The 16,761-nt window shown below is 39.9% G+C and overlaps 1 protein-coding gene across 1 annotated transcript in view; it reads left to right on the top strand.

Annotated features, from left to right (window-relative positions):
- LOC114646877 (inactive carboxypeptidase-like protein X2) overlaps positions 1-16,761 on the top strand; it is a 357,898-nt gene that overhangs the window by 314,569 nt on the left and 26,568 nt on the right. The window contains exons 10-11 of the mRNA XM_028795245.2: positions 4,150-4,329; positions 16,142-16,439. Of these exons, the coding sequence (XP_028651078.1) occupies positions 4,150-4,329; positions 16,142-16,439 (478 nt within the window). The remainder of the gene's footprint in view (positions 1-4,149; positions 4,330-16,141; positions 16,440-16,761) is intronic.

The raw sequence follows: 16,761 nt of genomic DNA, 5'->3' as shown, positions 1-16,761 counted from the left end.
AGATGTAGAAAGGATTTACTTCAAAAGGTCTTGGTCAGGGCGGCACGGTGGCGCAGTGGGTAGCGCTGCTGCCTCGCAGTTGGGAGATCTGGGGACCTGGGTTCGATTCCCGGGTCCTCCCTGCGTGGAGTTTGCATGTTCTCCCTGTGTCTGCGTGGGTTTCCTCCGGGCGCTCCGGTTTCCTCCCACAGTCCAAAGACATGCAGGTTAGGTGGATTGGCGATTCTAAATTGACCCTAGTGTGTGCTTGGTGTGTGGGTGTGTTTGTGTGTGTCCTGCGGTGGGTTGGCACCCTGCCCAGGATTGTTTCCTGCCTTGTGCCCTGTGTTGGCTGGGATTGGCTCCAGCAGACCCCCGTAACCCTGTGTTCGGATTCAGCGGGTTGGAAAATGGATGGATGGATGGTCTTGGTCAGCTCTGGTCTGTCATCACAGTTTTCTGACCTTCAATATGCCTTATAAGATTTTACCAAAAAAAAAAAAAAACCACATATATATGACATAAGTGCTTTTACTATGTTCTTCACATTTTTTGGTTATGCTCATAAACTTTAGTTTGCCCTCAAAAACCAAACGAATAACACAAATTTAGTGTTTGCAGGTTCATATTCAGCAATGCTGTTTTGCCGTTTTGTACATGTACATATCATATTAAGTGGGAGATGCACTTCAAGTGCTGAAATCCTAAATACTTTTTGTGTTAGTATTAACAAGTAGAGCAGCTCATTTCATCAATGATGTTGACAAGCCAAATAGCCACTTCATTTGAAACATGCCTTGATTTTTAATTGCTACGACTTTTGTCATCACTATCACTGTTCTCCATAAATGTAAATGGATGCATGCATGGTGGTTTCACCCGCAACCCAGAACTGTATCCACCAGTTACAAAATGGATGGATGAGTGGATGAACAAGTGTAGCTGTTCTCATTACAATCAAAAACAAATGCAAAGCTTCCGTTTCTTTACCAGGACTGTGTAGGACACAGTGTTAATAGCGATTAACCCCCCCCCCCCCCCCCCCCCCCCATCATTTCATCTGCTGCGACAAACGCGTGACACTACAAGCTAAACAGTTACAACTCACATCTGAGGCTGAGTACATCTGCTTGAGCTCTCAAAGCTGCACAAATCTGTTTCTTAAGTAACAAGTAAAGGGATAAATCTGGCAATAACAAAATCCTGTGTGCTGGCTTTTTTTTTCCAATAATAAGCATGTTTTCCTCAGTTGCATACTTAAATTCTGAAACACACAGCATTGCCAGATATGACTTCTGCTGTATTTCTTTTTTGACATGTGTTGATGTGGTGCTGTATCATCACCACTGTAAGCCTTTTACATATGTAGTGTTTACTCACATTTTCTCACATATTATTGTGCCATCTGAAGTTATTCGTATATTTGTGGTCACACGAGAATACAGTACCGACCTTACTATCAATGTGATATCCCTACTGGCAGCATACCTAAAATTAACTTGACGCATTAGTATTAGCAGGGTGAATGACAGCCAGAAGTAACAGTGTCACAGTCTCGCAAGTCACCACCTAGATAACATTACATAAATTGGCATGAATCTCAGGATAGCATCTGTAGATGCTTTTTGAGGTTTATGGTGTTCTTTCCTGTGTGCTTCCTTCCACATGGCTTACAATGGGTTTTATTTTCATCACTGCTATAATTAACGTTGGTCTATATGTCTGACCACTTTTTTCGCTTGAGAATCATGTTGGCCCACTTAGCGGAACGTAGTGGAGAAAGATTCTGGTTGACATGATGTTTCATGATATCGCCCAAACTAGTGTTATCCAATTACAAGTGTGCATACGAGTTTTTAAAACTGCACCACTGCATTCAAGCTCGCTATTTGTTGGTGGACCGTGCCATGTCATTGTAAAATCTCATTAACACCTATACAACAAATCATACATCAACATTTACAAACATTTATTGAGAACAGTATATCCCAAAAGAATACAGTCAAGTAAGTTTGATATGGATTCATCTAAATGTTAAAATCATATACCATACTCATCTCTAAAATTCTCTACAGCTTAACCTAATTTAGTGCTCAACCTTAACTGATGCAGGTACAATAGGAGTCACACTCCCTTGGCTACCAATTTTGACTTTTCTGTCAAAGCAGGCCATGTTTGCCATTTTTTATTTGCTGTCTGAACCTCTTATCAGCCACTTCTCAATAATCCAGGATGGAACCCCCTCCATTCAACAACCAATCTATGATTGTTGTTACATTTTCATCTCACTAAACAATTTTGGTAATTTGCATGAGAAATCTTAGACCAACGCTCTTGAACTTTCCTTTTCTGTGCTAATGTGTCATTGTGAAAAGGGAGGATAATAATTAGGAAATTCTAAAAACAAAACATGTTAATACTGTGACGATTCTGCTTTTCGAAATTCAATAAAAATATAATGTAGAGTTCTCCTCTGAATAGCTTACTCTGGCTCATCATATTGTTAGTGGGAGAACATTTTTGTAGATTGGGTGGTTTTCTTCTTCTCTAAGGCAAAAACAAAAACAGGTAAATAATAAATGTAAAAAAGCCAAAAGATAAAGGGGGCAATAGGCACCCTTTGTTGAGACGAGATGATAAGTGAAAAGAAAAATCTCCTCAGTAATTCAGGCTACAGGTTATTGTAGATGTCTGTCTGCAAGTTATAGATATTTACAAAAGATTCACGTACTTTGAAGATTAAACTGCTTTGTATCTCATCAAAATACAAGATTGTGATAACAGAGCTGCCTGCTTCCTTGGAAAATGTTTGCATTTACCTGGTCTAAAAATTAACGTTGTTCTGGAGACATTGGTTTCTCATCAGCATACAGTGGTATATCTACTTCTTGTTAGCTGACAACAGTCCTTTTTTTAACCAATGAAAATAGCTGGCTGACAGGATGGAAGGCACGCAGACAGTGAGACCTACTTCCAAGATGAAAGAGACAGTTTCACCAGAAAGGCGCCGGGTTCAGCGAGAGAGGGAACACTTACGAGAGGAAGTTGAAAAGTTGGAAAGCAAGCATTCAGCACAGTGTGTTTCAATGGGACAGTTGGAAAATTTAATTGTACTGGTAACACAGTGCCCATCTTTGATTTTGCACAACCAAAGGTTGTATCCTCCATTGTTATGTTTTAATGGACTTTTAGAATGTGGACTCTTTAAACGGTTTTCACTCCTGACATTTTTAGACTCTTATGTACTTTTATCTTCTTGGTAAATTTTATATTGTCTTGTGTAATACAAGTTTACTGTTGTTTCTCTTGAAGCTGTCTTTCATTGCGTATTTACTCACTGCCCAATTTAAAGAAACCTGTGAGCTATTATTTTTACATTTTAAGAGTTCCCAGTCCCTTAAAAAAATTGGGTGGCGTAGTCAGATATTTTTACTGTGTTTACGTTAGATTACCTATAAATGTGACCAGACACCTGTCACAATATAAATGCTTTATTGTACTGAGATCTGCTGATTTAGGAGATCACTGCTTTTAACTGATGTTCTTCAAACAATTACAGGACTTTACTAAACTTGTGATATTTAGTATTGTCCTGCTAAAAAGCACACGTACAGAAGGAGTATGACAACAGCTGACCCAACAAAGTTCTGCTTTGTATGGCTGGACTAGGGTAAAAAACACAAATACTGGACCCTAGACAAATCATCATTTTCAGTTCTTGCTGGTTCACAGTGATAAGAGGACAATAGTGTAACAAAAATTAAGGACACAATGAATCAATTCTGTGAGGTATCGACTATTGTAAGTTCGGAGAAAGGTAAAATGTTTTACGTAGCACACATACATGTTGATGGCAGATGAACCTTTGAATAGTACATTGTTCACAATCAGGTTGTTTTCGTTCACTACAAATTTTTTGCAATTTGGAAAGCTGTAAATGCACACTGAGTAAATGACCAAGCAGTACAGCTTAGAAATGAATTTCTGTGTTAGACTAAAAAGTCTGTCTTCCTGTAAAATTTGAAACATTTTAACATTCTATTTTATGCATATAATGTATGTCTGTTTTATTATTTCCTATTTTACATCAGTTCAATATATTAAATCAACTTTAAAATATGTGGTTTTGTATTTCATAGTTTTTAAAGTAATATAACATTATATTTTTAGGGTTCTGAGCTTGGAGGATGGTCTTTGGGCCGTTGGACCCAGGATGGTATTGATATAAACCACAATTTCCCAGACCTGAACTCAATTCTTTGGGAAGCAGAATCCAGGAAGTGGGTGCCAAGGAAACCTTCCAATCATCACATACCCATTCCAGAATGGTATCTTTCAGAGAATGCTACAGTAAGTACAAGCAACTATCTATCAACCTCAATGTACAGTATACTGTAAGAGTAAAATAAACACTCACCCAGTTAGTAAATATTACAGTATTTTAAAACTATATTGAATCAGAATTCAGAATACCATCTGAAATGATATAGTGAATTTGAATTCAGAGTAAAATCTGAAGTCCTTATTGTCCTTCACAGCAGAATCTGAGAACTCTAGATGTATCCTGTTTCTTTTTTTTATTGTTTAATTAATTTTTATCGGCTTCGAGGAGATTCTGGTCCACCGTCCGGCGTCTCAGGAGGGGGAAGCAGTGCAGTGTCAACACTGTATATGGTGGTGATGGTGCACTGCTGACCTCGACTTGGGACGTTGTGAGTCGGTGAGGGGAGTACTTCGAAGACCTCCTCAATCCCAATAACATGCCTTCCAATGAGGAAGCAGAGCCTGGGGACTCGGACGTGGGCTTCCCCATCTCTGGGACTGAGGTCACCGAGGTGGTCAAAAAACTCCTTGGTGGCAGGGCCCCGGGGGTGGATGAGATACACCCGGAGTTCCTCAAGGCTCTGGATGTTGTAGGGCTGTCTTGGTTGACACGTCTCTACAACATCGCATGGACATCAGGGACAGTGCCTCTGGATTGGCAGACCGGGGTGGTGGTCCCCCTCTTTAAGAAGGGGGACCGGAGGGTGTGTTCCAACTACAGAGGGATCACACTCCTCAGCCTCCCTGGAAAAGTCTATTCGGGGGTTCTGGAGAGGAGGGTCCGTCGGATAGTCGAACCTTGGATTCAGGAGGAACAGTGTGGTTTTCGTCCTGGTCGCGGAACAGTGGACCAGCTCTACACCTTAGCAGAGTCCTGGAGGGTGCATGGGAGTTCGCCCAACCAGTCTACATGTGTTTTGTGGACTTGGAAAAGGCTTTCGACCGTGTTCCTCGGGGGATCCTGTGGGGGGTGCTCCGGGAGTATGGAGTACCGGACCTCCTGATAAGGGCTGTTCGGTCCCTGTACAACCGGTGTCAGAGCTTGGTCCGCATTGCCGGGCAGTAAGTCGAACCCTTTTCCAGTGAGAGTTGGACTCCGCCAGGGCTGCCCTTTTGTCACCGATTCTGTTCATAACTTTATGGACAGAATTTCTAGGCGCAGCCAGGGTGTTGAGGGGGTCCGGTTTGGTGGACTCAGGATTGGGTCACTGCTTTTTGCAGATGATGTTGTCCTGTTTGCTTCATCAGGCCGTGATCTTCAGCTCTCTCTGGATCGGTTCGCAGCTGAGTGTGAAGCGGCTGGGATGGGAATCAGCACCTCCAAATCCGAGACCATGGTCCTCAGCCGGAGAAGGATGGAGTGCCCTCTCAGGGTTGGGAGCGAGATCCTGCCTCAAGTGGAGGAGTTCAAGTATCTCAGGGTCTTGTTCACGAGTGAGGGAAGAATGGAGTGTGAGATCGACAGGCGGATTGGTGCGGCGTCCGCAGTGATGCGGGCTTCTGCATCGGTCTGTCGTGGTGAAAAAGGAGCTGACTTATGGGTAGTGACCGAAAGAACGAGATCGCGAATACAAGCGGCTGAAATGAGTTTCCTCCGCAGGGTGTCTGGGCTCTCCCTTAAAGATAGGGTGAGAAGCTCAGTCATCCGGGAGGGGCTCAGAGTAGAGCCGCTGCTCCTCCGCATCGAGAGGAGTCAGATGAGGTGGCTCGGGCATCTGATCAGGATGCCTCCTGGACGCCTCCCTGGGGAGGTGTTCCGGGCACGTCCAACCGGGAGGAGGCCCCGGGGAAGACCCAGGACACGCTGGAGGGACTATGTCTTCCGGCTGGCCTGGGAACGCCTCGGGATTCTCCCGGAAGAGCTAGAAGAAGTGGCCGGGGAGAGGGAAGTCTGGGCATCTCTGCTCAAGCTGCTGCCCCCGCGACCCGACCTCGGATAAGCGGAAGAGAATGGATGGATGGATGGATAATTTTTATCATACCTTAGTTTGTGTAATTGAAGCTGATGATAGTATGGAAATCTTTACCAAGGTTCTGTGGTTTCATTTAACTAGTTAACGTAGCACTTTTTATATCTGAGCTTGTTATAATTAAATGCATGAAACATGTACCAAACACGTGTATAGTGAAAGAATAACAGTCAGAAATGTAAAAAAGGGTTGGGGTTCCCAGTGGGTAGAAAAAAATGGCCTTCCATTATGTAGTTAAAGAGGCTTTAGGTTGAAACAGCTATGTTCCCTTTAGCATTCCGCACTCAAATGTCAACAGACTTCTTATTCATAGATGTTTTCTTGTTCAAACATTGAAGGGGAGGGTTTGGAAAGAGCAGAGGTGACGTCACCATTTATCAGGCAGGAATTCCTCTTACCTGTATTCGTTAGCAATCAGACTGTTTCAATCCTCCTGGCACCTTTAAGTGCACTTGCCAGTCTCTTGACAGTACCTTATAAAATATATGAAAAAGAGTTATTTAATACGGTCAATTTGCATTCTTATACATAAGTACACATTACTACTTATGCTCCTTCCATACCTTAACCATCTTCTAACTTTTCTAAAAGTGATGCAAAAATATTCTGCCTTTATAATAAACAAATATCATTATTGTTTTAAAAAGTACACATATATATTATCTGTCATACCTCTTAGGGTGAACTTGATTTCAATGGAACTGAATGATAAAGCACTTAAGCAATGCAACTAGGGTTAAGACTAGGTTCAGATACTGGCTTGGTAGCTGTCTACATAAAGTCTTCATATTTTCTCCATGTCTGCATGGTTTTTCCTTGGGTATTTTGCTTTTTTTCCCTACTGCGATGACAGTTTATGAGGGTGAATATGGGAGAGTGCATGAGTCCTAGTATGGGTATCGAATGCCAATGCCGGGCCTGGGGTAAAAGATTTTTTTACTCCTTTGTGATTTAGTGGCTGGTGAAGAGTGCTCCCAAAGATGGGTTTACAAGGGCCGAGGGACTCCTATGCCCCCCACATACCCTTATTGTCAGGCCTTTGGCCTAGTCTGAAGTAGCACCCATTCCAGGGCTGGTTCTAAATTCATGCCTATTGATGCTGGGATAGGCTTTGCTGAAATTAAAACTGATGGAATTTTGAATGCCCAGATTTCTTATGAAAAAGGAACAAGCAAAAGCGCATGCTGGATGTTGCTGCTAACATTTATAATTGTACAGGTGCATGTTGATGTAGAAAATACTCCATGTCTAAAATGCGACTAATAATTTAGTCTTTGAAAAGTATATGAAAAGATCTCAAAGTTATTGTAAATCAGATTTTTGAAATTCTTTCATTGCTTTGTTAATATACTGCTATACAGTGCATCCGGAAAGTATTCACAGTGCATCACTTTTTCCACATTTTGTTATGTTACAGCCTTATTCCAAAATGGATTAAATTCATTTTTTTCCCTCAGAATTCTACACACAACACCTCATAATGACAATGTGAAAAAAGTTTACTTGAGATTTTTGCAAATTTATTAAAAATAAAAACATTGAGAAAGCACATGTACATAAGTATTCACAGCCTTTGCCATGAAGCTCAAAATTGAGCTCAGGTGCATCCTGTTTCCCCTGATCATCCTTGAGATGTTTCTGCAGCTTAATTGGAGTCCACATTGTGGTAAATTCAGTTGATTGGACATGATTTGGAAAGGCACACACCTGTCTATATAAGGTCCCACAGTTGACAGTTCATGTCAGAGCACAAACCAAGCATGAAGTCAAAGGAATTGTCTGTAGACCTCCGAAACAGGATTGTCTCGAGGCACAAATCTGGGGGAAGGTTACAGAAAAATTTCTGCTGCTTTGAAGGTCCCAATGAGCACAGTGGCCTCCATCATCCGTAAGTGGAAGAAGTTTGAAACCACCAGGACTCTTCCTAGAGCTGGCTGACCATCTAAACTGAGCGATCGGGGGAGAAGGGCCTAGGTCAGGGAGGTGACCAAGAACCCAATGATCACTCTGTCAGAGCTCCAGAGGTCCTCTGTGGAGAGAGGAGAACCTTCCAGAAGCACAACCATCTCTGCAGCAATCCACCAATCAGACCTGTATGGTAGAGTGGCCAGACGGAAGCCACTCCTTAGTAAAAGGCACATGGCAGCCCACCTGGAGTTTGCCAAAAGGTACCTGAAGGACTCTCAGACCATGAGAAAGAAAATTGTCTGGTCTGATGAGACAAAGATTGAACTCTTTGGTGTGAATGCCAGGCATCACGTTTGGAGGAAACCTGGCACCATCCCTACAGTGAAGCATGGTGGTGGCAGCATCATGCTGTGGGGATGTCTTTCAGCGGCAGGGACTGGGAGACTAGTCAGGATAAAGGGAAAGATGATTGCAGCAATGTACAGAGACATCCTGGATGAAAACCTGCTCCAGAACGCTCCTGACCTCAGACTGGGGTGACAGTTCATCTTTCAGCAGGACAACGACCCTAAGCACACAGCCAAGATATCAAAGGAGTGGCTTCAGGACAACTCTGTGAATGTCCTTGAGTGGCCCAGCCAGAGCCCAGACTTGAATCCGATTGAACATCTCTGGAGAGATCTTAAAATGGCTGTGCACCGACGCTTCCCATCCAACCTGATGAAGCTTGAGAGATGCTGCAAAGAGGAATGGACGAAACTGGCCAAGGATCGGTGTGCCAAGCTTGGCATCATATTCAAAAAGACTTGAGGCTGTAATTGCTGCCAAAGGTACATTGACAAAGTATTGAGCAAAGGCTGTGAATAATTATGTACATGTGATTTCTCAGTTTTTTTATTTTAATAAATTTGCAAAAACCTCAAGTAAAACTTTTTTTCACGTTGTCATTATGGGGGTGTTGTGTGTAGAATTCTGAAGAAAAAAATGAATTTAATCCATTTTGGAATAAGGCTGTAACATAACAAAATGTGGAAAAAGTGATGCGCTGTGAATACTTTCCGGATGCACTGTATACAGTATACACTGCCTATCAAGTACCTAAGTACAGTGTTTATTTTAGGACATCCTCCTCCTTCATTCAAAACTCCAACCTCCCTCCTGCCTCTTTGAAAATGGCATCTATCCTTCAACTTGAGCATTTATCTAGAAACCAGACAGGAAGAAAAATCATCAAAGCAGGGAGTAAACATGAATCAGACTGTCTGTGATTCACCTATCGTTCATATTGTGGTACGTTTGTACCAGTATGTCTCTGGGCACCAGATTTTCCTGCTGAAGTGTTTTTACTGTATGAGCTGTGTGGCAAGCAATTTGTGACTCATAAAGCTATCTAAAATAGAAACACAGCTGCAGCTAAAAAAAGATAATTCCTGGCCTGTTTATTTTTGTGAGGTTGGGTATTTTTTTTTCTTTGTTTACTGGCAGATGTGCTGCATGTTACTCATTTAGTGTTTAAAAATATAGATATCAATCTATTAGATTACATTAAGTAAATTAGGAACTTTAAAATTCTATTTAATGGATTAAGACAAAAGGTACAAGAAGTAAATATTACGTCTGTAATGGACTGACATTCTGTTCAGGAACAGTCCATTGCCTTTGCTACATACTGAAGAGTTATGCTCCCCTCAACCTGAAACGGATAAAGATAGACAATGGATAGATAAAAGTTATGAAATTAACTTGTCTGTCCTTGTTTTGTCAACTGAATATTATAAGTTAATTCAATTTGAAATTTGAAAGCTTATTATCAAAGGTAATGGTTATTCCCATTCAAAAAAAAATTAGTAAAGGAAGAAATTCAGCATACCATCTTCCTAGTCTTCATCACGTGTGTTAAGTCAGGTGTGACACCCAACAAAAGCTAAGATATACTGCTGAACATTTTGATAGTAAACCTTCTTTCCTACCTTTTTCAGCATGGGAATAACCTTTATCTGTTCTACCTTTACCACACCGGTGAAGTGCATTTTTGACTCATATTACTGCAACTAGCCTTCTTCATAAATAGGTAATTAATGGCCACAGTTATCTAATTATCATAATGAATAATAAAGTATAGTGTACTAATTAACAAAACAGAAAAACAAAGTTACATTGCAGATCTTATAAATTATACAATCCTTTTGAAATGGTAAACAGACATAATATGTCTAAATTTCATTTTAAAAAGATTGATTTCTTAACCAAAATTCAGCAACTTATTCCTAAAAAATGAAAGAAAATACAATAAGACTTCATATTTATTAGCATTTATTAATTATTAAATAGAGGATTGGGTTTTTTGATTTGCAGAGAATTGTGGTGGAATTGTTTGTTTATTGAAACTTTCTGTTGGTAAGAGGGGATTTCAGAAAAAGAAATAAAACTATATTATAATAGGATGGAAAGATGTTGTTCCACATTATATGCTCTAGCTGATATTTTACACAGTAACTTTCCATCGTCCAGGCTATAATCTGGATGAAGGAATAGGATGGGTATATTTACATTAATTGATTAAAACAGAATTGCTACAGCTTTCACCCCACTGGTTAGGATTTATAGTCAGTCTTGTGTGGGGATAAATGTTATCATTCCTATGAAGCTTACTTTCAAGTACATTAATGTTTCTTTGTTAGAATATTCTTATTTCATTAAATGTTTTGGAGATTAGGCTAAGATTAGGCTAAACTGGACACTGAACGTAAGCCTTCAGTTTCACTTTCTAATGTTCTTCCTGTTGAATTTTACATGTGATTCTAGCCATAACCAGGAGACATTGTGGACTCTGTGTTTCTTAACAGCTTGAAGAATAGAGAATCATTGTGTAGTTGCTTAAGAGCTGGGATCACTCTGCTCCGATAAAAGATTATCTGTGCCAAATAAAGAACCGGCATCCTGTGCATGGATATTAAAATCTTCTCCAGGGCCTTGGCAAATGGTTTGAAAAATCTTAATTGTAAATCCTTGTCAATTTTGCTGTCTGCCTAACTGGCCAGTGGACAATATCTTTTTAGTGCATGTGTGATAAAGAGATTTTATTAATTTAATATTCCCTGTGCTTACATATTTTTTCTATGTTTTTCAAATACAGAGAATTCAATTGTATCCTTATTTTTCTGTTGCTGATCAGTTTTATTCTTGACAATTTTCTAGCCCATTATGTTTTGAATTTCCCATGATGTCATTTTGTTTTCTTGTGGGCACTGTCATTTTGCCTGTTACCATGATGCATGTTTCTTTTGCTAGGGTGTGTGGCTGTGGCACCAGCAGCTGTAATATATGGGCCCTGATGGTATATAATTGTGACATGGCAAGACACTCGTCCAAGTTTGTGAATAACTTGTAAAAACTCAATTTGACCCTATAGTAAAATTCTGGCAAGCAAATCTTTTCTTTTTCCTTTTGATTTAGATTTTTGGCTCTGCTCTTTGGCTTGAAGAGAGTTAGTTTCATCTTCCTGGTTTTGCCTTTGCACAGCTTAGTCTTTCAATTCATCTACTGGTCCACTTACTATTATTCAATCTACACTGTTTTTTAGCGTTAGAACAGTGTGATGTTATTTCAGCATCCAACCTTTTTAGATGTTGATTTAGGGATTTTATCTATAGATAAGGAGAAAGTTTTATATCATATTAGAGTTTTACATCTGAGTTTTACATCCAAGGCTTTTATACATCAGAGCAACCTTCTAAAATATGACATATTCAGAGACACACATCATGGCTTTGAACTGACATCAGTGTCAATCAGTAATGGCACACACATACACATACACACACACACTGTCCATTTTTCAGAAACAGAAATAAATAACCACATTCAAAGAGGAATTCCACAAAGTCACAGGTAGAGCAATCAAACTTAATCAGCTGTGGCATTTATGAACAATAATAACTGATAATAGACTCAGTGGAGGAACAAGCTGCCCACCTTCATCCTTTCTGCATAGTCACTTGCTCCTGACTCTGAAGACTCTTTACTTCAGTGGATACCTATACCCAATATGCTTAATGCAGGTCCAGTTTAGGGTTTGTTAATGGAATAAGGCAACAATACCACCTTTACATTGCATTACAGTAATCCCTCCTCCATCGCGGGGGTTGCGTTCCAGAGCCACCCGCGAAATAAGAAAATCCGCGAAGTAGAAACCATATGTTTATATGGTTATTTTTATATTGTCATGCTTGGGTCACAGATTTGCGCAGAAACACAGGAGGTTGTAGTGAGACAGGAACGTTATTCAAACACTGCAAACAAACATTTGTCTCTTTTTCAAAAGTTTAAACTGTGCTCCATGACAAGACAGAGATGACAGTTCCGTCTCACAATTAAAAGAATGCAAACATATTTTCCTCTTCAAAGGAAACAGAGAGGAAAGCAAACAAATCAATAGGGCTGTTTGCTTTTAAGTATGTGAAGCACCGCGGCACAAAGCTGTTGAAGGCGGCAGCTCACACCCCCTCCGTCAGGAGCAGGGAGAGAGAGAGAGTTTGTTTTTTCAAACAAAAATCAATACGTGCCCTTTGAGCTTTTAAGTATGCAAAGCACCGTGCTGCATGTCCTTCAGGAAGCAGCTGCACACGTCCCTATCGTCTAGGTGTGCGAACAGCCCCCCTGCTCACACCCCCTTACGTCAGCGCAAGAGAGAGAGAGAGAAAGTAAATTGGGTAGCTTCTCAGCCATCTGCCAATAGCGTCCCTTGTATGAAATCAACTGGGCAAACCCACTGAGGAAGCATATACCAGAAATTAAAAGACCCATTGTCCGCAGAAACCCACGAAGCAGCGAAAAATCCACGATATATATTTAAATATGCTTACATATAAAATCCGCGATGGAGTGAAGCCGCGAAAGGCGAAGCGCGATATAGCGAGGGATCACTGTATAGTGCATTTAGCTGATGGTTTTTACAAATGGCACACAAATATCTATATATCAAATTCCCAGTACAAATATCAATGTGTTCTCTTATCTAGTCTTAAAATAATATGAAATGCCTGGCACATAATTAATGTTCAAATGCTTCACTGGCTCCCTGTGTCTTACAGAATTGAATATAAAATTCTACTAATAACCTACAAAGCCTTAAACGACCTTGCGCCAAACTACATCAGTGACCTTCTCCATCACGATGTGCCTGTCCGCCCACTAAGATCCTCTGATTCTGGCAATCTTGTTGTACCCCACACTAATCTACACTCCATGGGTGACAAGGCCTTCAGCTGTATAGCGCCTAGACTCTGCAATGACCTACCGAAATTAATTAGATCAGCTGACTCTGAATTCTTTTAAAAAACAACTCCAAACTCATCTGTTCAGGAAGGCTTTTAGCTCTACCTGACTTTATTACCCGTCTTTCAGTTTACCTCTATGTGAAGATGCTCATGTAACCTCTGTGTGTGTGTGTATGTGTACTAGACCATCAATTATGTTGTCTGTTAGGCTTTTCTCTGAAGTTACTATCTTACTCTTCTTTATTTATTTATTTGGTTTAGTATAATGCTACTGTATATACTGTATACCCTGCCGTTCTTTCTTAAACTCTTTGAAGTGCCTTGAGCATGGGAAAGGCACTATATAAATAAAATGTATTATTATTATTAAGTTACCAGTCAAACAGTGGGCACTGTGAGTTTTTTGCTGTAGATTTGTAACATGACAATAATTAACCTTTGCTTTCTTTTATCACGTAATTAGCGGATGATACAGGGTTCGGTGCAGGCACTGTAATCTCTCGCAGTAATGACTAGAACAACTTTTATGTATGCTGAAAATGTAAATAGTGCGGGTCTTACACTTTTTTGATGACATTAAAATTGCAAAACTGGAATACAAAATGGAACACTTACTTGAAGGCATATAACAGCTCAAGTCAAGTAATATCATCAGGGGTTCATTTTGCACAGTGCAACCACTTACCACACAAAGTTTACCAGGATTTCATTGATTAACTGTTGCATTTATTCTTTCAGTGATATTCCCCAAGCCATGATCCTTTGCTTACTTGCTGTGTTGCTCCACTTTTAGACTTGTAGTCATTTGTTGAAAGATTGCTCAGTGATCAATAGTGATGAACAAACATTGCCGAGTTCACTTTGCTGCGAGTTCCCTAAAATTATGGAAATATTTGCGATATTCGCTGAACTTGGCAAACTGCATAAAAGTCAATGGAGAGACTAACTGATCTAGATTTGACTGGATTATAATGGTACAGTTGTCTTTAATGTGTCCCTGAGGACTAGGGAAACATCTGCCAACTATATTGGATTGATTATTGTGGCCAAAAAGGTGCCCTGAACTGTGCAGCAGCAGTTCCAACCATTGCAGCACCATGCCTCTGTTAACATCAAAGAAGAAAGAACACAGTTGGAGAGGTGAAATCATAGATTTTGTCAAAATTGAGCGGAAATACTGAAATTGCAGTCAAAACTCAGAAAAAATATGTAGGTCTTTTAAAGGCAGAAAATGCAAAGTGGCGTGTCATGACTGAAGTCACTGGCTTGTTCTATTTTTTGAAGTCACACTGAAGGCTCTCCAAACTATCTGTACTGATGCTTTGCACTTTTTACTCTAACAAAAAGGTGGAAACGTCTTGTAAATAGTAATAAATCTTTCATTATTATTATTATTTCATAGAGTCTCTTCTGTCTGGGGGAAGGATGTCAGGCTCCTTCAAGGTTTGATTTCACTATCACCACACCATGTGGCTAATTATTATCCATGCATAGTGCATGCGCCTCCTTCTCTTATATTGACATTGAACTTGAAGATGGATCTGCATATCTGGCTACAAGCACAGATAACACATCCCACAGCATCTGTAATGCAAATGATCAGCATTATATACCCAGGGGTGGTCCCATCAATGTTGGCTGTTACATCTCCAGAAGAAAGCATTATGGGGCACTGGAATTAAAAAAAAAATCTCCTAAAACAGCTGAATTATCAGTAAATAATTTGATGAACAAGGGCAAATGAGAACACAGCAAATTTGCTGCAAATAACGATTGGATGAAATTTGCTGATCAACACAAGTAATCAACTGATAAAGGCTTGTAAATTTTGCTGTGAATACGCATTAATCCGGATCAACCTATCCCAGACTGCTGGATCTAATTGTATTCTGGTTCTGTCGAACCAGCCAAGCCGGACTTCATTCTGAGATCATAGATTTTTGGAACAGACATCTGTTTTATGGTTTTATCTTGTAAGGTGTCCTTGAATGTCTAGAAAGTGCAATTAATTAATATATATTATTATTAAACATGTGCACAGTACATGTGGTGGTGAATTTATTTCTGATATTTGAAAACATTTTTTGAATTGTGTGCAGAGTAGTATGTGTTGTGTAGTATAAAGAAGGTGGGTTAAAGGTATTGTTTTTCTTTATTAAACTTTTTGTGAGGATTGACCTTGTATAGGGTGGTCCAGCTCTAATTATGCAACTTTTAATGCAATGCAGGAAAACAATGCAAGACAAAAGAATTGTTCAAAATATCTTGTAATAAACAAATGCAGGGCAGGTGCTGCCATCTATCGGCAACAAAAAGAATGTTTTGTGAATTCTCTATGTAATAAACTTAATATGTTATAGTGTAATGAAAATTGCATACTTGCATAATTAGATCTGGACCACCCTGTAGTGTTGTATAGTGTTTAATTTGAAGAATTATAAAGTAATACTCTGAAATTTCTTTTTATTTTATAGAAATATTGAATGTATGTTTGATGTGCATCTTGGAGTGTGCATCTCATTATTTCTTTTGATTCAATAATGATTTATAATAAAAAATAAAACAGCACAGTAAGTAGGTTCCTGATAGTAACATGTTTGATAACCTACGGAAAGAAATTGAAACATTACATTATATTAACATTTAAAAATGTATTAAAAATGTTTTATTCTTCCTGGTTAGGTAGCAGCTGAAACACGGGCAGTCATTGCCTGGATGGAAAAGATTCCTTTTGTCCTTGGTGGGAATCTGCAAGGAGGAGAGTTGGTTGTGACATACCCATATGACATGAGTCGGACACAATGGAGTACTAAAGAGTATACTTCCACACCTGATGACCATGTTTTTCGATGGCTTGCTTTCTCCTATGCCTCAACACACCGTCTGATGACTGATGCTAGCCGGAGAGTCTGCCACACTGAAGACTTTGCTAAAGAGGATGGCACCATTAATGGAGCTTCCTGGCATACAGTTGCTGGAAGTAAGAATTTATGGTTCTTTTTATACAGAAATTAGAAAATGATAATATACAGCCTATTTAGCCCCATATAATGTGTGCATACAGTATACTCAGTGCTAGAAGTGGGCTGGTACTCACTGGTATGCAGTCATGCAGTGGTACCTCTTCCAGTTTTTATCTACTGCTAGAGTGTGGCATATGCACTGGTATACAATACCAACTTCGTTAAAATTTCATGGAGGACCCCACCATACCCACCCTGCTCTTCGACTGAATGCTAGTGTATTGCCATAAACTGAGTATCACCAGTAATTTGTTTCCACTTCAAGCACTGCTAATAGTG

The sequence above is a fragment of the Erpetoichthys calabaricus genome, chromosome 2, assembly GCF_900747795.2.
Source record: "Erpetoichthys calabaricus chromosome 2, fErpCal1.3, whole genome shotgun sequence".
NCBI lineage: Eukaryota > Metazoa > Chordata > Cladistia > Polypteriformes > Polypteridae > Erpetoichthys > Erpetoichthys calabaricus.
The sequence above is the reverse complement of the archived record's forward strand: the minus strand, read 5'-3'. Positions and strand labels throughout refer to the sequence as shown.